The following is a 21157-nucleotide window of genomic DNA, read 5'->3' as shown; positions in this document are numbered from 1 at the left end:
TGGCGTGTGTGTGTGGTTTTTTTCCATGGGAAGCAAATAGAGGTACCTGCCCTGAAGAGCATACAATCTAGATAATGGACTGACAAAACACTCTGAATGAGGAGGGTGTGGAAACAGAGAGCATTGGTTACAGAAATAGGATTTTGTGGCTATTTGGTTAAGCATAAAGTTCTATTTCAGTAACCCATGTCCTCCTTCCTCTGCTTTCCATTCCTGGTGTGTGATCCTCACTTCTATGGCAGATCCACTGACAGGGTTATAAGCTACTTGAGACATAGGTGTGGTTTAAAAAAAAAAAAAAAAAGCTAGCAAAACTGTGGAAGCTTTAAGATTAAAAATACAATGTACTTGGTAGACTGAGGAATATCAAAGCTTTATGAAAAGTAAAGTGTCTTGTCTACAAACTGATAATTCACAGTGAACATGGGGAAAGATGCCTGTTTACAGATATTTCTTTTTCTGTTTAAAAGCTGAGGCTCTAGGAGTTGATCAGGAGACTGAACAGGATAATTCTTATGTGCACTAGTAGTGTGTGTAGGCCCCAGGAATTCAAATAGATTTTTTTTTTTTTAAAACCACACATGAGGTGGGGCCCTCATATTGAGAGTGTGCTGGCCAGCTCTCCCCCAACCACTTAGGTGGTGAAACTGGTGCTATTCTAAGTAGCAATAGCTGTTCTTCTGCACCCTGTACACCATTCTTCACTAGGCAGAGGAGCTGAGATATTTCCTCCACTCTTCTCCCTCACCGCTTTGGGAAAGTAGCGTGAGGCATAAGATATCCCTAATGATTAAATATTTGGTGGCTGTTTGCTGGAGAGAGCGGGGTCTGGCAAGGAGAAGGATTGGATGGCTTAAGAGGATTGTGGGTGAGGGGTGTGTGTGCTTGCGTGTTCAAATGCTCCTTGGGGGCATGCTGGCTTTTCTCACTAATCCATTTTTATGCTTCTTGTACTCTTCACCTGCATACAGGTCCAGATAGGCCTTCAGATCAGGAAATGGGTGAAGGTAAATGTTTGGAGACTGGAAGAAGACGGAGTAGTGTGAGTTCCTTGGATTCGACTGTGTCCTCAGGGATTGGAAGCATTGGCATCCAGACTGCTGTCCCTGATGATCCTGAGCAATTTGAGGTCATCAAGCAACAAAAAGAGATAATTGAACATGGCATAGAATTGTAAGTGGATTGGCAAGGAAATAAAGGCTAATTAGTGTGAATGTTGGATGCATCTTCACTGTTTCTGATGTAGTAACTATGTATTCTAGGAACCGTGTTTGTTCAGTTTAAAGGGACAGTTGTCATATTAAAGAAGCACTGACAACTAAAAATTACACTTCCTTCTGAAAACCTTTGTTTACTCTTGACACAAGCTAACTCCTGAGGGTATGCTTGTGGCTGACCTGGGTCAGCTGACTTGGCCTTCCAGGCTAAAAATTGTGGTGTAGATGTTTTGGGCTCAGGCTGGAGCCCAAGCTTTGAGATCAGCCCCCCTCGCAGATGTCAGAGCCCAAGCTCTAGCCTGAGCCCAAACGTCTGCACTGCAGTTTTTAGCCTTGCAGCTCGAGCCCCGTGTGCCTGAGTCAATTGATCTGGGTTCTGAGACTTTGCACCAAGGGTTTTTTATTGCAGTTCCCGAAGTCTACTGTAAATAAAAGGAATTGGGAGTGGGGGATGATCATGTTCACTCTGTGCTCTTGACACACCTTTGTGGTGGTCTCCTGTTAGACTGACTCAGTCACAAAGGAGGGGAGACCTTTTTTAAAGAAAATGTGATTGTAAATTACTAATTGATTTGGAGCTGGTATAATATCAGACTGCTCTTTAATTCAAAAAATGGTTAGACTTCAAGTTGGCAATGACCCTTTCAAATTCCTATATTTAAAAATCCTTCTTGGTTGTATTACTACTAATAAATGAAAACTGAATTCTGCAAGTGCTTTCGCCTTTCGTGCGGTCTGTCTTTTACACTCTCTCTCTCTCTCTCTCTCTCTCTCTCACACACACTCACACACACACACACACACACACACACACACACACACACCTGGGAGAATAAAATGATTGGTCCAATTACATTTGTTTTCTAATCACTTAAAGTTAAATTATACTGGGTATTTACTATGCTTCAAATGCTGTAGAAGAGTGTTCCTTTTAAAAACATCCAAACACGCACACAAACCTCCTTAGAACTGTTTTTATTTTATGAAAAAGCTTCTATTAATAGCATTTGGAAAAATCAGTTTTTATTAAACCTAAATTATCTTGACATCCTTAATTCTAAAAGAGTGGTCTTTGAATATACCACATAATACACAGGATGGGATGTCTAGTGTTACCTAGCTAATGCATTAACTCTCTCCTCCCCCCCCCAAATTTCTGGATGTCTTTTCTTAACTATGCACCTTTAAGGTAGAAGTAACGTAAATACCTTTTTAAATACCTTCCTTTTATAAGGTCTCTGCATATGCAAGTAAACTTTATGCACCATAGTGTATTGGGAAATGATATTCCAGGTGTAAGCTATAGCTTTTCTGCCTTTTTTTTTTTTTTTTTTTAAATATTCTGTCTGTATGAATAGATTTAACAAAAAGTCAAAAAGAGGAATACAGTATCTTCAAGAACAGGGCATGCTTGGCACCACAACAGAAGACATTGCACAGTTTCTGCACCAAGAAGAACGTCTGTGTTTTGTAAGACTGAATGCTACTTAAGTGATTAATTTGTATTACAAAGATATTCCTTCCCCAGCAATTCAGCTGTTGCTTCTTTCATATTCCATGCCACCTTACTTTAACTACCTTCTATGGTAGAGAATCTAATGAAGGTTCTCCACTCCCTCCCCCTAGGTTAATCTCAAACCACAACCACACAGTGGTGCTGGAGCATTTTTAATAGTGGGGGCGCTGAAAGCCAGTCGTCCATCCTCCCTGCCCCGCTGAGGCCGGGAGCAAAGCCCCGGGCGTCCATGCCTGTGCACCACTGCTCCCAATTTACATACTCCTTTTAGGCCCTTTGCAGAACCTTTCTTTTGACAGTGGAGGGGACTGGGTGGGATTCCCTTCATGCCTATTAATGCTGCTTTTTAGGTTGACCAGAAGAGTGAGCTGGCTTCTTACTGGAGCCGGTTATTTGACAGCATTGACTTCCAAAGGTGGTGCTAATGACACTTAATGGAATGTTGGGACAGTTGAGCAGACTCAACCTTCCATATCCAGCAGTGGCTCTGCTTGTCATGAGCAGCATACCAGCCTTCTGAGGAAACTGACTGCAGTGCAACTGTTATACCATAAGTTCATTGAAATATAAAAGGGAGAAGATACAGTTAATTTGATACGTAATATTCATAACTGTCTCTCTTGTGTTTAGACCCAAGTTGGAGAATTTCTAGGGGAGAGCAGCAGGTTTAACAAGGAGGTGATGTATGCCTACGTAGACCAGCTTGATTTCTGTGGGAAAGACTTTGTCTCTGCTCTACGGATATTTCTGGAAGGCTTCCGGTTGCCAGGCGAAGCCCAGAAGATTGATAGATTAATGGAGAAGTTTGCCGCTAGATACATTGAATGCAACCAAGGGTAACTTGAAACATAACATTGGATAAACTGTCTTAGGAATGGTCACCTTGTTGGCAGCCTTAGGAAATAAAGTAAGGCTTGACTCTTGTTTGCCCCACAACGGCAAGGCACGTTGCAGGGATGTGTGGGGGCAGATTTTGTTGCTACTGTCTATGCTATACCTGTTCTGTAGCTCAATGGAAGACCCATGGGATGTTCCTGTAAGTAGCTGCTAAGTCATCATGAAGTCTTGCACAGTAGGTGTGGCAGTATTAGCACTTCAGAGAGCACTTTCTGACAGGTGCATGGGATCTAATTGAGCAAGAAGATACTGCATATTCTATTTATCCATGTTGTACTTAATCAGTTCAACAAAATCAAATTTTTGTGAGCCTTAATTGTTAGTGGAAGCTTAAAAATCTGGTTTGGTTTGTGTGTCTGTGTAATGAGGCATTTTCCCACTTGCCTTCAGCCAGTCAGAAAATGTGCATGGATAGGCCAATTTGTGATGATGTAGACCATTTTACTCTAAAACAAATTTGAAAATGCAATTCTTGCTTGCAAACTTTGACACTGTCTGCTTAAGAATCTATCCTTAATGAATTTCCACTCCCCAGATCAATCTCACATCACTGTTTTAATAAAAATGAGTATATTTAGAAAGGAAACCTTGATGTGAGTGAATGATACAGTAGTGGATAAATCTTATTCTAATTGCTTGTTGAAAACAGTGGAAGAACATGCAAGAATAGTAAGGAATAGCATTTTTTTTTTAAATGTCTTTTTCTGTAATCTTGTAAAGGTGTGGCTTCTTCACAAATTCTTCCCTTTCCCCTTCGTTGGCCTTGCTGTAGCTTTCAGTTCATATTAAGCAGTAGCTGGGCTAATTTTAAACGTCTTTTAATATAAAAGGCTAAAGTATGAGATTCCTTGTCAGATTTTACTTTGTCAGGAGTGTGTAATGCTTCTGAACTGCACCTCTTCCCTGGATGTGCAGAGAGAGCTAATGGATTGAGGATCTAGACCTCTAAAATGTGTTTCTCTGTTTCAGGCAAACCCTATTTGCTAGTGCTGACACTGCATATGTTTTAGCATACTCTATTATAATGCTGACTACAGACTTGCACAGTCCCCAGGTAGGAAAAAATCACTATAGAACTGTTACAAGTGCTCTTCTCTAGAACTTGTTCTCAAAATTTGACACCTGAATTTTTATCCTTCTCACCTGTTTAAAGGTAAAGAATAAAATGACAAAAGAGCAATATATTAAAATGAATCGAGGTATCAATGACAGTAAAGACCTGCCGGAAGAGTATCTGTCCACTATCTATGAAGAAATAGAAGGGAAAAAAATTGCAATGAAAGAGACAAAAGAATATGCAATTACAACTAAATCTACTAAGCCAAGTAAGATTTAATTAGAAACTCAATATAATGCGCCGAGTTTTTTTTTAATAGTATCTTGTATTCAAGGATTAACATTATAAAATGCGTTAATTCAGCTTTGCCAACACTTGTGTGAAGTACACAAAGGCTATCTGGGGCCCACTTCATCCAGTGTTGAAACATGGCCACTGGTATGTGGCCACTTCCATCTAAGAGCATGTGGCATCGCTAGACACAGTTAAGGAGGAGAAGTGAAAAATACTGTAGCTATTTGAAAAAGAAGAGGGACTTAAGGGGAGCAGAATGTAAAAATCTTTGGCACATGGAGAAAAGAGCTGACAGTCGTCCTCTTCACAGAGTTTTATGCAACTATCTCATGTTGTGCCATGTTTAACAATGGCACCTCATAGTTCAGAGAGACTGATTGCTGCTCCTAAGGAGTTTGCAGTCTGAAGTGATAACACAGGGGGGGCTTAGCAGTTGGAAACATGAAGTTAGGTGACCTTTTCATGCCTAGTATAGATGAGGACTTCAGTGGTATGTCACATCCAAAAGACAGCACCTCCAGCTGCACTGTACTCTTAATAGCATATTGGGCAATTAATGTAGTGCCAGTTGAAGGAAGAGAACCAAGTACCAAATAATCGGCACTACCTCCTTCCGTGCTCACATGCTCCTCTGAGATCTTATATTCAGATATTGGCTCTCTTTATCTTGAGAGTTGACTCGGTCACAGCCTGAGCAGTTATGGCTACAGGAATAAAGAAACAGCACTGATTATTTTAATAGGCTCTGGCTATGTCTACACGACACAGCTTTTAGCGACATGGCTGTGTCACTACAGGCATGCCGCTAAAAGTCGCCCAGTGTAGCCACTGCTTGTTGGCTCTCCTGCCGACAAAAAATGTCCACCCCCAATGAACAGTGTTTGCATTGTTTACACTGGTGCTTGTCGCCTGCAAAACTTTTTTGTCTTTCAGGTTTTTTTTAATAAACACTTCTGAAAGACAAAAGTTTTGTCATTCAATTGCCAGTGTAGACAAAGCTTACACTACCACCTGTGTTGCTCAGGGGAGTGAAAAAAACACCCCCCTGAGCGACATAAGTTACACCAACATAAGTACTGCTGTGGACGGCTTCTCCCACTGACATAAATGCCGCTGCTCGTTGTGGGTGGATTAATTATGTTGACGGGAGAGCTCTCTCCCATCAGCATAGAGCGGCTACGCTACAGATCTTACTGGGCTCAGCTGCATCAATACAGTGGCGTTACTGTAAGCTTTCTAGTATAGACCTAGCCATAGAGTCTGTTTTGCAAACTTGAGACTTTGAAGCATTCTTAAACAATTCACATGAACTAAATGACTTAATGAAATACGCCTCTGGATTTTAGTTTTTCTATGAAGCATGTCATAAAGTGTGTGAGACTGTTAAGGGAAGAGCTATATAGCTGCGGTAGTGTACCTTACGATCTATGTGGATTATTGTACTAGACATGTTTTTTTTTTCATCCCGAGGCTTACACTTTATATGAAAGGCAAAGTCCCATGACAGCATCTTGAGTAAATTCAAAAGCTTCTGAACAAGTCTCTAGATAAAAATTAAAAAATCTACCTTCAGCATCTGATACACAGAACTAAGGAATGGAGCCTGATAGCAAAAATATATATAATGATGCCGGTTTTGTGGTGGTCTTCGTAGGTGTAGCCAATGAGAAGCAGCGGCGGTTATTGTACAACCTGGAGATGGAGCAAATGGCTAAAACAGCTAAAGCCCTCATGGAGGCAGTAAGCCATGCAAAGGCTCCCTTTACTAGTGCCACTCACCTGGATCACGTCAGACCCATGTTCAAAGTGAGTGTATGGATTTCTCCGTCACGTATGTTTGGGCAGTAATCCTCTTCAATTCATAACATGCCTCACTGAGAGCTGTGATAACTGAGCCATAGAGAGCAGCAGTGCATCTCTTTTATGAAGGTGTCGATATTGTGATGGGGCTAGAAGTGTTGCATTCTTCCAGGAGAGTTTCTGGCTCAGGAGTGTGAAGAGAAGAGCCGAGAGTATCGGAGGCAGGAAAAGGGCCTTATGTTTTTTTATAGGGGATATTAATATACTCAATGCTGCAGAAAGTCTGCAAATGGCATTCTGGCACTTCATTATGTGAATGGGAGGATACAGTGTTGGCATGGGCAATGTCTGCCCTAGCCACTGCATTAGGGAGAATCATGATTTGGTGGTAATGAAACTAAACTTACAAAGGTTTTCTTTTTGCTAGCTTGTATGGACTCCGTTATTGGCAGCTTACAGCGTTGGCCTTCAGAACTGCGATGACACTGATGTTGCATCTCTATGTTTGGAAGGAATTCGATGTGCAATCCGAATAGCCTGCATTTTTGGAATGCAGGTTTGTATATGTCAGACATGCTATGTCTAGGTCACTGGAGGCCATCATGGACTCTGACATCTGGAATAATAAAATTATAAAAATGTTAGCTTACACCAAAGTCAAAGTAGGGGCTGAAGTAACTGAGCTACCTGGTCATCTCAAGCAAATAACTTGCTTGAAAATAACTTGCTTTGCTAATCAACACGTATAACGTTTTTGTTTGCAGAACAGTTTTAGTTTTAAACTGTCCATAGCTCTGGATCATAAATAAAGATAATGGAGTTTTATTCTTAATCCTCAAATGTCTCCCACTTCTGATGCTCCCATTAAGATCATTTTCTAGTATGTCTCCAGCTCTTCTGTACTATATTGACTGGGAAATACTTTGCCACAATTGCAATCACAGAGGCGTACTTGGAAGAGAAGTTACCCAAATCTGAGGAGGTTGTGTGCTTTTACTTTAGTATTTGCAGACATCTCAATTTCTCTGGCTTATTTCTGTTCTCATATTTGTATCTGCATTCTAGCTTGAACGAGATGCCTATGTGCAGGCCCTTGCTCGCTTCTCACTGTTGACTGCCAGCTCTAGCATCACAGAAATGAAACAGAAAAACATAGACACCATTAAGACACTTATTACCGTGGCCCATACAGATGGCAACTATCTTGGGAATTCCTGGCATGAGGTAAAAACTTGAATAGTAAATGTGAGGCTTCAGTGTGCGCTCACAGCTTACCAAGCTTTTGTTCACCGAGCTCTGCCTACCGTTTGCACAGCCCACAGGTTTTGAAACTCCATCACCAGAGAACTCTGCTGTGATGAAGGGATTTATTCCGCAAACTGTGCACTGACATCTCATTTTCACTGTTTAATAAAATTCTTTCTATCCTTTGTAGTTGTGAAGGTACCTCAGACATGAACAGTGAAACCAGTACTGTGCTTTTTGTAGACAGCATGAAACACTGAAACCTAAGGACATTTCAAAAGTCAACATGTAAACTATTGTGCTCTTCACTTTAGCAGAAAAATATATGGTTAGTCCATCCCTCAAACCTTTCCTCACAGAAATCTCTGCAGTGCAGTTATTGTCAGTGCATACACCTTTTGTACATTGAAAATGGAAAAACGGGAGAAGGGTAAAACTGAATCGAATCTGAAAACACATTCAAAGACTACTGTGACTAAGAGAATATGAAAATAGTCAAAAATTGGGATTTATATTGTTTTGTTTACTGATCTGGAGATTTCTGCACAATCCAAAGGACCTTGCTGCAGAATTTAGGTTCAGTTCATAATAAAGCACACAGGATCTTGACTAGTTGTACATTTACTCTGTCCAGAGTGCCTCTTCAGTTTTCCTTGAAGACTTGTCTAAAACTTATTTTTAAGCACCATAATGGATGCCAGAAACTGAAGGCAAGAGGCGTTTCCATTTCCTCATAGTCCAACTAATTTTTCTTGTATTTCTCTCAACATTCTCTCAACATTCTTTCACTGAAAGCATAAAATTCATCTAATGTTGGTGTGTGTCTCGCCATTGTAATGAATTGGCATCCCCTCATATTCCACTGCCCACATGGATAGCCATATTGTTAGGACAGCTTGCAGTAGAGAAAAAGCAGGAAGGAAGCAAACTTGTGTGAGTGGCAGTAAATGCTATCTGAGATAGTCACTGTGTGAGAGATTCAGTTCTTCACAAACACCCCGCTTCTCCCATACCCCACAATAAATGTAATCAAGCTGTCGCCTACAATCTAGGAAGGAAAGAGTCATTTCTGTCTTTACATAGTTGGGAGGTATTTGGAAGCTACATCAATAGAGACCATATAAGTACCTAGGTAAATGGATGAGTGCAGCACTGTCCTCTAATGGAAAGGATACCAGACTAGTTGAAGATATTAAAGTACTCTTTTATTGGCTGAGAAACTGCCCTGCTAGCTCTAGCTCCTCAGAATAAGGCCTGTCTTAGAGTAGAAGGCCATGAATTCTGCCTTGATGGCATATGCCGGTATCTGGTATCTATGTCTATGTTGCCAGTGATCTTTACAACTGCTTCAACTTTGAGAAACAATTTTGCATTTAGATATTGAATCAAGTCTCTTGTTTGTGTTCATGAGATTAATCTAATAAATTTTTGTATTATCATGGAGGGAGTAGATAGGCTCCTCCGTGCAGGGGTGGCTTTGAGAGACTGGGCTAGAATTGAAGTAGAAGACAAGACTTGTCAAACCAAATTGGAATCATGATCATGTTGTAAACTTGTGGTTGTCTTCACTTGATGCATTGTGGGAATTTCATTGCAGCTGCCATTTGTCGTAATGGGAGCTCACTTATTTATCTGTGTGGGGAAGAGAAACTATTGGATAATAAGCCCCATAATGTATAAATTCTTAAACTACACCCCAAGGAGGAAACTTGGTCTAGTGACCAGAGAACTAAGAGTTGGACTTCTGGGTTCTGTGTTTCGCAGCTGCCACTGACTCACTATGATCTTGGGCAAGTTGCTTAATTCCATTGTAAGTTAGCAGTTATATTTGCCTATATCACAGAAGTGTTGATAAAATGGTTTGTGAACCTGTGAAGTCTCATAAGGTAAAACGTGGTAGCGGTCACTTACATTATTGAAATGTGCCTTTGTTATTAGATCTTGAAATGCATCAGCCAGCTGGAACTAGCACAGCTTATAGGGACTGGGGTTAAAACTCGATACTTATCTGGCTCTGGGCGTGAAAGGGAAGGCAGCATTAAAAGCTATACATCTGGAGGAGAAGAATTCATGGGCCTGGGACTAGGTAAGATTAATAGCTCTGTCATTGAACAAGCCTGCATTTACAAGTTAATTAAACCTAAACATTTGTCACTATGAGAACGAATGATCAGTTCTTCACATGATGTTGGGTCGTATATTTACCTGCTTTCATTTTAACTGTGTGGAGACTAGTGTCACTACATAATTAATGAAAGTACCCATTACTTCAACTAGCTTGGTAATGATTAAACATCTGAACGCGTTCCAGTTTCTATAAATCAGCTATGAGAAATTACTTCATAGACTACCCAGATTAACTGCCTTGTAGGAACTTGAGTGTGGTCATAACTTTGTTACATCAGATCTAGTATGGCCATAGTCTTGTTATAGACATTAAAAGCTCTACTTTTTTCATTCCATTTTGAAATAAAAATGTTGAAATTACTGAAATCTGTCTGAATACTAACACGTTTTGCTGATACTAACAATTTTCTGCCTTGAGATGTGGCGATAGATGGTTTTCAAGTTAGATATTTCACCCTAATGTATGTTGCGTAGTCTAAAATCTGGTTTGTAAGTGGGGATTAGGGGCACGATGGTAGTCTGCCTTTACCTGAGAAAAGAAATAAACTCTCTCCATGAAAAAACACATAATGTAGAACTACTCTAGAGTTCCACTGAGACAGTATCACATTCTGTATATGAATGTAATTAAACAACGTGTCCAGTACTAATTGCTCATACTCAGTAATAAATGTTTATGTAGTACCAGTGTTACACTGTAGGTTAATTACAAATATTACATTCAAATGTTTTAATTGTAGGCTTTAGGCATAATTGTCATTGACAAAGATTATTTAACTACTAATGCACTTCTCAAATGTTAAAGATGATTTGCACCACTATTGTAATCTTGATGGCCTGCTTTCCTATAATGGATACTAGCCACCAAAATTAAGGATGCAAAACTGTATGCGTTAAAACATCTCTATTCCCTCCCCCACAAAATCTTCACGTGTTCATAACTTTTGTTATGAACTTGTTGAAATAATGTTCAGGCAATTTAATGTTTTTAAGAGGTACACTACTTTGAGACTGGACTTTCAAATGCAGAATAATCAGGTGCATCATTTCTGACCTATAGCACCTGTCCTATATAAATTCTAAGCTGCTTGGGAGCAGGACCCATCTGAATTCCTGTTTTGTATAAAATTGAGCATATTGTTGGTATTTAACTGTGACTATTTCATCAGATTAAACGTTTGGATCTGAATGTTTTATTACAGGTAACCTAGTTGGGGGTGGAGTTGATAAAAGGCATATGGCCAGCATTCAGGAGTCTGTGGGTGAGACCAGCTCGCAAAGTGTGGTGGTGGCAGTGGACAGGTACTGTAGTGCTTTCTGTCTTTCTGTTTGTAGTAACTTGCAAATCAAGAGTTACCCAAACTGTCCTGATTTCCCCCTGCAAAGCAACAGAGTGGTTGGCTGTCAAAGCCTAACTTAAAACCAGTTTAAGAACAGGTTGGCATTCACCTTGAATGATGCCAGATCTCCTGGACCTGACGATGGTAAAATATTCTGGTGGTTTGTTGTTGTTGTGGGTTTTTTTTAAACTTCAGTCCTGCAACACTAAAGAGAGGGAAAGACTCTTCCAGTAAACTAGTCTGGTGTTACCATTGATAGCTGGATAATTGGAAAAAAGAACTTATGCACATTAATTTAAGTGGGCTTTGAGGGTGGGAAGTAGAGAGAGAGAGAGAGAGAGAACGTTTGTGTATTCTTAACTCTTTCCATTTAGAGAAATGGAGACCCGAATTCATTAAATTGGTGCCTTTGTACTGCACACTTGGTGATTTTTATAAAGGCTGTCTGCTACACTGGATTTGTCCTTTTTATATTTGGCCATGAGCCACTACTTTACAGTTAGACTTTTTGTCATTACTGGGTAATTAACCCAAGTCAAAGCGTCTGAAATGCATCAATGCCCTCAGTCTATTAGACCATGCTGCCTTCTGTATTTCAGCTTTCCTGTTTTACTTCCTCCCTGTACATAATTCACTCTTTCCACCCGTAAGTCACTGGTGGAAATCCAAAGCATTATCTTGCTAGTCTATTTTGCAGCATCAAGGTTTCTTTATAAACTTGAACCTTTTAACCTGGAAATACTTTAGTGTGTTATGTCCTTCTCCTATTTTTTAAATATAACTTATACTTTATCACACATCTTGATTTGTTCTACAGAATATTTACAGGATCGACACGGTTGGACGGAAATGCAATAGGTATGTATGCTGAACATATGAGGAAATTAACTGTGTTGCAGTAGAACACCCCAAACTCATGGCTTGTATTATCTGTTTAATATTCAGTTGATTTTGTCCGATGGCTGTGTGCTGTTTCCATGGACGAGCTGGCTTCCCCCCACCATCCTCGCATGTTCAGCCTGCAGAAGATAGTAGAGATCTCGTATTACAATATGAATCGAATTAGACTGCAGTGGTCAAGGATATGGCATGTGATTGGAGATCATTTCAATAAGGTACTTCAGAACTTAAAGGTTACGCAACTTGCTTTTGTAGTACTATTTTTGAGTCTAGTTGGAATCATGCTCATCAGCTTTCCCTTATTAAGATGCCTAAGAGAATGTCTTGGAGAGCTTTCCTGATTCAGAACATCATAGGTTTTGACCTGTATTGATCAATATGGATTTAGTTGAGGCTTTTGCCATTCTTTACATTTGAGTTGGAGAAGTCCTAAGTGTTCCCTATGCTATAATATTGGTATTATCTTAAGGAGGAGGGGAAAGATGTCTGTCATCGTCCGTCCCCCCCCGCCACCCCCCAGTCTCTCCCCATGGCGCACCCCCCCCTTTTTTTGCGGGGGGGGAATCCTATGACAGCTCTCTTCATCCTTTGTTTTCTCCCTTATTGAGAATGTCAGGACATGATTTCTGTTGTCCCCTTCTTTCTAAACTATGCGTAGGCAGTTTCCTTTTGGAATCAGTAATGCCTGGTTAGGTTTCATCTTATAAAATGTGTGTAGATTGAGGGACAGCAACCATGTGTGTTCCTTTTGACATGCTTGGATAATTAATTTATTTGTCTCTCCTGGTAGTCTCCACTGCTAATCCTTTTCCACACAATCAAAGCAAGAAAAATGCCCATCTGATTCTTTTAAAAAAAAATCTGAATTCTCAATTTGTTTTACCAGCTCAGGAGTCTGTTTCTTTAGTTTGAACATGAGCAAAAGCACACATGTCAATTTCAGAAAAACATGGTCTAACCACAACATCTAGCCTAGGAACATTGATGATGTGCAGCATAAATATCTGGATTGTTCTAAATGAATCTTTTAATTTAATATTTCCGCATTCACTTAATCCTTGCCAAAACATTCAGATGTAGGTGCCTAAAGTTAACTGTGATTTAGTTGCCTGTCTGACTTCCTTCCACTCCTGACAAGATACACTGACCACCTGTAGCTCCTATTGAAGTCAGTGACTGAGCGGTCAGAATCTCCGAAAAAATCGGCTCATTATGATCTCTGTTCCTATCTTTAGGCATTTAAGCAAAATGCTCAATCTTATCTTGCTATGAAATGTTATCTTACTGAAACTAGAAAAATAGTGAGTATACAGGGAAACTCTGAGTGTTTGCAAACTCAAATATGCGAACTCTCTAACATAAAATGATTCTGCATCCTGATAGTTTGGTGGTGTACTCCTTCCCTCATGCCCCTTAGTAAACTAATCCCTGGGGTTCTTTAGACAGCCATTATACGTTTGTAAAAACCATTTAGGTATATAAAGGTTGGGTCATGGAAATGAAATGCCCATGGTGGCTTTGTGTAGTATAGTTCACACTAACTCTTAAATGTTCGTTAAGACACACACACATGCCTTTTCCTTCTCTGTTACTAGGTTGGATGTAACCCTAATGAAGATGTGGCCATCTTTGCAGTTGATTCATTAAGGCAGCTATCAATGAAATTTCTCGAGAAGGGCGAATTAGCCAACTTCCGTTTCCAGAAAGACTTTTTGAGGCCATTTGAGCACATAATGAAGAAAAACAGGTGTGCGTGCACTGAAACTGCTGTCTTGGCTTGGGGGTTTTTTATGCAGCAACTTAAAATGTGACCAGGTTTCCTGTGGTAATGTGGGTGGGATGCTCTCCAGTGTGTAGGCAGTGGCAAATAACATGGTTAATTTGTCTTTAAGATCTCCTACCATACGTGACATGGTAATACGCTGTATTGCTCAGATGGTGAACTCACAGGCTGGTAACATTCGCTCAGGCTGGAAGAATATCTTTGCAGTATTTCACCAAGCTGCTTCAGACCATGATGGGAATATTGTAGAGTTGGCTTTCCAAACAACAGGACATATAGTTAGTAAGTAGTGGTTGGCAGATGGAACACCTTAACTAACATGCTCTTGTGCTAAAAGGGCCTGTCTACATAATGAACTCTATTGTGGTAGAGAGGGTTGTGTTTTTAAATGTCCAAATTGCTTAAAGTATGTGGTTAAGTTTTTTGCCTGCTCCCCTGGCTCTAACAATTCTGTATCAAGGAAGACCAAACTATTGTACAATGCCTGATAGTTTATGGCATGATCTGTAAGTATCATTGAATATAATCTGAATCCAATTGGGTATATGAAATACTTTTAATAGTAATATGAAAGTGTTCTCTCAACCCTATATAATACATCTGGGCACCTAGATTAGCCTTCCAGATTTAGTTAAGTACTGTGTCTCTGATATATAGCCTCCAGCAAAGGCAGTGATGGGTGCCTTAGAAATGTCATGGATGGCTAGAGGAAAACTCTTCCCAGTCCAAACATAACCTATTCACAGCTCTTTATCATAATTAACTGTGATTTAAGACACTCCACCCTCATGCTTCTCCTTAGATAGGGGAAAAAAAACTACAAATGACTTAATTTCAAGGCTGGATCAGATGTTGCAGTAGTACTTTCTCTCCCCCCACCCTCTTTGTCACGTCAGATTGTTAGTACAATGCAACCCACGCATACCCCCTCGAACACTCAGTGCTTTATCCACTCTGTCTTTTAAACAGTACATGCTGGAGCTTTAGCTCATCAGGCATGTAAATACCTTGCGGTGCCAGCTACAAAAGTGCTATCCAAAAAACTGTTTTCACTTTTGGGTGACATTGTAAACAAGAAGCAGGCAGCATTATCTCCCATTAATGTAAACAAACTTGATTGTCTTAGCGATTGGCTGAACAAGAAGTAGGACTGAGTGGACTTATAGACTCTAAAGTTTTACATTGTTTTGTTTTTGAGTGCAGTTATGCAGCAACAACAAAATCTACATTTGTAAGTTGCACTTTCACGATAAAAGAAATCACACTACAGTACATGTATGAGGTGAATTGGAAAAAATACCATTTCTTTTGTTTACAAATACTTGCTCTGTAAAAATTATCAAAAATAATATAAAGTAAGCACTGTACACTTTGTATTCTGTGCTGTAATTGAAATCAACATATTTGAAAATGTAGAAAAACATCCAAAAATATTTATAATAAATGTCAGTTGATATTCTATTGTTTAACAGTGCGATTAAAACTGCAATTAATCACAAATAATTTTTTTTTAATCGTGTGAATTAACTGCGATTACTCAACAGCCCTAGATATTTTACTTGCTGAGTTAGCCCTACAGAGCCATCTACTCCTCTATTAAAAAGATATTTGGGCAAATTGGTGCTCTAATTAAAAAGGAGGGACACTGTGTACTCAAAAATTTTGAAATGAAGTAATTCTAGTTTCTAATGGCATATTACTTGTAATATATGCCCTGAAACTTATTTTTAAACATTCTCTGTGTACTTTTGTAAAAGTTGTTGTTCTGCTCTGTTGCTGTTTAAGTGCTTTTTACAGCAAGGAAGAAATTGACTGTACGAGTTAAAAAGTGAAACTAAGGGCATGTCTACACTGCTGTCTTAAACCGACCTAGGTTAGGTCGACTTACAGCCACCGCAATAATTTATTGTGGTGGCTGATGTCCACACTATCCTCCTTCTGTCAGTGGTATGTGTCCTCACGAGGAGTGCTTCCACCGACTGAAGAGTGGCAGTGTGGGGGGGCTTAGAGCCAGGGCGTTCAGCTTTGTGAGGTTTCCCCTGCCGGGAGCCCAGCTGTCCCCAGGGGCTTCTTGCCTTCCCAGTAGGAAGCCGGGGGGGAAGCCACTCAGGTTTCTCGCCTCTGGTGGGAAGCAGGGAGCCTGCTGGGGGGCAGCCAGACTCCCAGCCGGGAGCCTCTGTGCTGCTGGGCTCCCAGCTGGGAGTGGGGAGCTGAAGCAGCACCACCAGGAGCCCAGGTGACAGCCCGGCCTGGAGCAGAGACCCGGGAGCATCCTCACTGGGGAGCTGGGCTTTTTTTTTATCAATTTCAGAGCTCCAGCGGAGCTGTGAAATTGACAAGACCGCCAGTAGCTGATGTAAGTTACACAGTGTCTACATTGACACTGCATGGCCCTAACTACACTGACATAAGCCCTACACCCCTTGTGGAGGTGGAGGAGTTATGTCAGTGTAGTAGGGCGCTTACATCGGCGGGAGCAAGGCTGTAGTTTGTACGCTGATATAGTTAGATCTGCCTTATGTGTAGAGTAGGGCCTAACTGCTCTTTGCATTTAAATAGCATTATACTTATAAACTTTTTTCTCTCCTCTTTCCTCTCTCTTCCATCTCCCTTCCCTCCCCCCCATGGATTTTTTTATATTAATACTGTTTACATGTTGTATACACTAAGAAATTGTGCTGTGTTTCTGTAATACTGTTCAGTGTTTAATATTGATGCAATCAAATGGCCAGATCCTCAGCTGATACAAATTGGTATAGCTTCATTGACTTCAGTGGAAGTATGCCAGTTTACATCAGTGGAGGCTCTGGCTCAAAAAGTCTGATACAATATTAGTATATTTAAGACATTTCTCTTTCCTTTGTTTTCCCCAGCCAATATTTTTCAGCAGCATTTTCCAGCAGCAATAGATTCATTCCAGGATGCTGTAAAATGTTTATCTGAATTTGCCTGTAATGCAGCATTTCCGGACACCAGTATGGAAGCAATCCGACTTATCCGTTATTGTGCTAAATATGTTTCAGAAAGACCACAGGTATTTTCTGTTCTTGTAATAATTTTTAGTTTTAAACTGTGATTACTCCTATAGCTAAGACTCTGCTCTTAAACGTGGACTTTATGGTCTTAGTAAATATGTTTGCCCCAAATTAGACACTTGTTTAGCACTAGCAGAACATATTTAACGCTAGTCAACCATCCTCCTTAGAAAATGGAGAATACCTTGTTTCAATCAGGTGTGGAAATAGCTGGATAAAATTGGCTGTTGCAGCTCTGTTAAACAAAAATTGTAAACTTTTGACTCGAAATTAGGACTCTCGCAATTTAACGGTCATATTGCATGTCACTTTCTATCCTGTTAGAGCTTAACACCAAATCCCTATTGTATAAATATGTAATATTACAGTAATTCTGTTTAAAAGTATCTAGGCTGAAGTTACCTAATTAACATGGTTCGTTAATCTTGCAAGATTTGCAGGTTCATCAGTTCTTGCATGCACAAGCACAGCATTGACTTCTGCAGAACTGCGCGCACACATCTGTTTGGATGAGCAATTGTGTGTAAATGTGGGTGCAGTTAAGAGGTTGATCTGAAATCTTGTCTCCAATGTACCAAAAGAGCCAAATATTTTTTTTAAACCTAGAGTAGGAAAAGAACTAGATGAATCTTTTTATTATTTAGAAGTGTTCATGGAGGTACTTGGAGAAACAAATAAATTAGGAAAGGGTTAATCAAATATCTTCTTTGACTTCTCACTACTTACTTAAATTTTGAGTAGCCAAATTCTGTTTAGAAGATGCAATTTAGTTTAGTTTAATTCTGAAGTCTTTTAGATGTGACTTAATAGAAAGGTAATAATCTTTCTCTAAATGGCTTTCAGGTATTGCGAGAATATACAAGTGATGACATGAATGTTGCTACTGGAGACAGGGTCTGGGTCAGAGGATGGTTCCCTATTTTATTTGAACTTTCCTGCATCATTAATCGATGCAAATTAGATGTTCGGACAAGGTAAAGAGGATCTTTGCTTTTTAGCTGCATTCAGTTATTAAAACTCTGATCAGAGGCAACCATTTTAGCATCTTATTTTTGTATTCCTGTTTCCTTATTGTAGAGGCCTAACAGTGATGTTTGAAATAATGAAGAGCTATGGCCATACCTTCGAAAAACACTGGTGGCAAGATCTGTTTAGGATTGTGTTTCGGATATTTGACAATATGAAGCTTCCTGAACAACAAACTGAGGTAATGAAAGCCCTCTGAAGGATCTTGTTATGACAAAAGTAAGAGGTTTCCATACAATTGTGAAATAAACCCCCTAAACTTCCACTTAGTGAAATCCTACTGTTCCTGGAAGGAGCCAGATTCTTAGGCCTGGTAGACTGACGTCTGGTACTTTTTTAAAAAACAAAACTGGTTCAGCCTGGACAGTGGTATTGTGTGTGTTCCTACACCCAAATGGTAACTAGTTTCTAATCACCCCTGACTCAAGGTACTTACAAGATGGTTTAATTTTATCCAAACTATATTCCTCTGTATACAGAGAGACATGAATAGTAAAGCCAATCCTATGCCATGTGCCACCATAATATGGGAACCCGTTCTTTCCATTCAGCATAACAAAAATAAAGGCCTGTCGTTGTCTTGCAGAAATCTGAATGGATGACAACTACATGTAACCATGCACTTTATGCAATCTGTGATGTATTCACGCAGTTTTACGAAGCTTTAAATGAGATCCTTCTTCCTGACATATTTGCACAGTTACACTGGTGTGTAAAACAAGGTAGCTTATTTACATACATATACACATTGTTTTGCTTTAACTTTTCTTTTCTCGAGGTAATCAAAGCAAGGAAAATAAACCACTATTTATATATTTAAAACTGTTGCAAGAATGTTTTTCATGCCGTTTAATCTATTAGTGACTTTTCTCTGTCTGTGCAATTTTTGCCAAATGTGTGTTGCTACTTAAGAAAGATCTTTAACTTCTTTTGCTTCAACATGAGTTATGTTTACACTTTTGCCATTATCCTTTCTTCATTTGGCAAAATCAGCATTTTTTGTTTCGTGCATGAATAACATTTAATCTCGCATTACTTTCACGCTTTTGAAAATTTGTCCCTCTATCTGTATAGACGGCATTCTAAAAAGTTAGAATACTTACTTGAACAAGAGACATAAGGGGTCAGCTACCATAACCTTTTTATGCAGACAGCACAGAATATTTGGGGAAGACTGGGAGGGAAAGGGTGGCTTGTGAATTAAACTCAAACTGTCCTTAAATCCTCCATTGTGCCTAGTTTATTATTTCATGGGAAAATGACTTGGAGCCTCTTGGGCACTGGACTAGGAGTCAGGAGATCTAGTCTCTATTCCCAGCTCTGTCACTGGTCTGCTCTGTGACCTTGGCAAGACACTTTCTTTCTCTGTGCTTCTTTCCTCTCTCTCCATGTGTTTTGTCTGTTTAGCTTGCAGGTTCCTCACAGTAGGGATTCTTACTGTCTTTGTACAGTAGGGTCCTGATCTTGGTGCTTACTGTCACACAAATAACGATTACACTCTAAGCTTTGAGCTATTGGAAATTTGGTACAAATACCAAATTGCATCATAATAACAAACATGCATAATGACTGGCAAACACAGTAGATGTTTAATTCAAATTGTTTGAATAGAAGAGCTGAGAGATTAATAAATAAGGATAATTTATTTTACAGATAATGAACAGCTGGCTCGATCAGGTACAAACTGTCTAGAAAACCTGGTGATACTAAATGGACAGAAATTCAGTCCTGAAGTCTGGGACCAAACATGCAATTGTATGCTAGAAATCTTCAAAACCACCATTCCTCATGCGTAAGTTAGTCCAACATAAATTTGTTTTGAGACCAGCTGTCATGTTAAGGTCATTTATGATTTCTTTTCTCTGTGAAGCTTGCTGACATGGAAGCCAGCAGGAATGGAGGATGATTCATCTGAAAAGCATTTGGTAAGACTTAAACTGTTCTGTTTAGAAATACTTAATGTGGTAAATCTGTTTGTAAAGACACATACTGGAATTAAATACAGACTAATGCTCTATGCCAGGGCCAAAAGATCATAAAGTCAAATGCAAGACTATCTCAATACTTCAATAGTAGAAAACTTAAGCCACATTAGTTATGTCATGTGAAAACTGAGTTGTGACAAATTTTAAGTACATTGGATAAACAGAATTCTATCTTCAATTGTCACTTCTAGGATGTGGACCTGGATCGCCAGTCTCTAAGCAGTATTGATAAAAATGCTTCGGAAAGGGGACAGAGTCAGTTTTCAAATCCCACAGATGACAGCTGGAAAGGCGGTCCTTATGCAAGTAAGGATGTATTTCACTGTAAAGTTTTTTAGCTTCAACACAACCTCTAGTCACTGACCCAAGTCATTTAATTAAAAACAAAAAAAATTGCTCTGCTAACTTAAAAAAAAACAAACCAAAACCTAACTTTCTGAGGTTCCTAAATCGGTGCTTCATGTGCCCTAATGTTTTTTAATGAAAACTTACCAGCCAAAGCACATAATCTACTCTCCCATTTCTACCATGATTATAATTATAATGGAGAAAATATTTGACTATGCAATATGGTACTGTACTTCACAGATAACACACAAAATAACTGGGTATGGAGATGCTGGTGGAAATATGGGTTTTAGTCTTCTAGTTTAACACATACTTTATCATAAGTCACTTCTAAAACTAGACTGAAAACCAGAGTTCCTCTATTCTATTAGACCAGAAACTGTTCGCTGGCCTCCTTATTAAATGTGTGGTGCAGCTGGAATTGATACAGACCATTGACAACATAGTATTCTACCCAGCAACTAGCAAGAAGGAGGATGCTGAGCACATGGCTGCAGCCCAGGTAATTTATCTTGGATTCTGAACATAATAATCTTTTGTCTTTGCATCTTACTATCCTAGTAATAATTAGCACTTTTTGTAGTGCT

General features: G+C 39.5%; 1 protein-coding gene across 5 annotated transcripts in view; it reads left to right on the top strand.

Moving 5' to 3' along the window:
- Nucleotides 1-21157, top strand: part of ARFGEF2 (ADP ribosylation factor guanine nucleotide exchange factor 2) — a 57445-nt gene that overhangs the window by 27966 nt on the left and 8322 nt on the right. For 4 of the 5 annotated variants that reach the window (XM_037915378.2, XM_037915379.2, XM_043526747.1 and 1 more), the window contains 22 exons: nt 972-1173; nt 2576-2687; nt 3364-3569; nt 4600-4684; nt 4784-4955; nt 6636-6787; nt 7209-7337; nt 7847-8005; nt 9965-10112; nt 11356-11455; nt 12311-12351; nt 12439-12608; nt 13989-14140; nt 14286-14458; nt 17050-17210; nt 18055-18185; nt 18289-18418; nt 18824-18959; nt 19891-20029; nt 20108-20162; nt 20414-20528; nt 20942-21072. In XM_037915378.2, coding sequence (XP_037771306.1) covers nt 972-1173; nt 2576-2687; nt 3364-3569; nt 4600-4684; nt 4784-4955; nt 6636-6787; nt 7209-7337; nt 7847-8005; nt 9965-10112; nt 11356-11455; nt 12311-12351; nt 12439-12608; nt 13989-14140; nt 14286-14458; nt 17050-17210; nt 18055-18185; nt 18289-18418; nt 18824-18959; nt 19891-20029; nt 20108-20162; nt 20414-20528; nt 20942-21072 — 2999 coding nt within the window. Of the gene's footprint in view, nt 1-971; nt 1174-2575; nt 2688-3363; nt 3570-4599; nt 4685-4783; nt 4956-6635; nt 6788-7208; nt 7338-7846; nt 8006-9964; nt 10113-11355; nt 11456-12310; nt 12352-12438; nt 12609-13988; nt 14141-14285; nt 14459-17049; nt 17211-18054; nt 18186-18288; nt 18419-18823; nt 18960-19890; nt 20030-20107; nt 20163-20413; nt 20529-20941; nt 21073-21157 lie in introns of those variants that run through there. The other variant, XM_037915380.2, reaches the window with a different exon arrangement.

The sequence above is a fragment of the Chelonia mydas genome, chromosome 13 (genome assembly GCF_015237465.2).
Source record: "Chelonia mydas isolate rCheMyd1 chromosome 13, rCheMyd1.pri.v2, whole genome shotgun sequence".
Classification (NCBI taxonomy): Eukaryota; Metazoa; Chordata; order Testudines; family Cheloniidae; genus Chelonia; species Chelonia mydas.
Note: the sequence above shows the minus strand (reverse complement) of the source record. Positions and strands in the feature narration are given on the sequence as shown.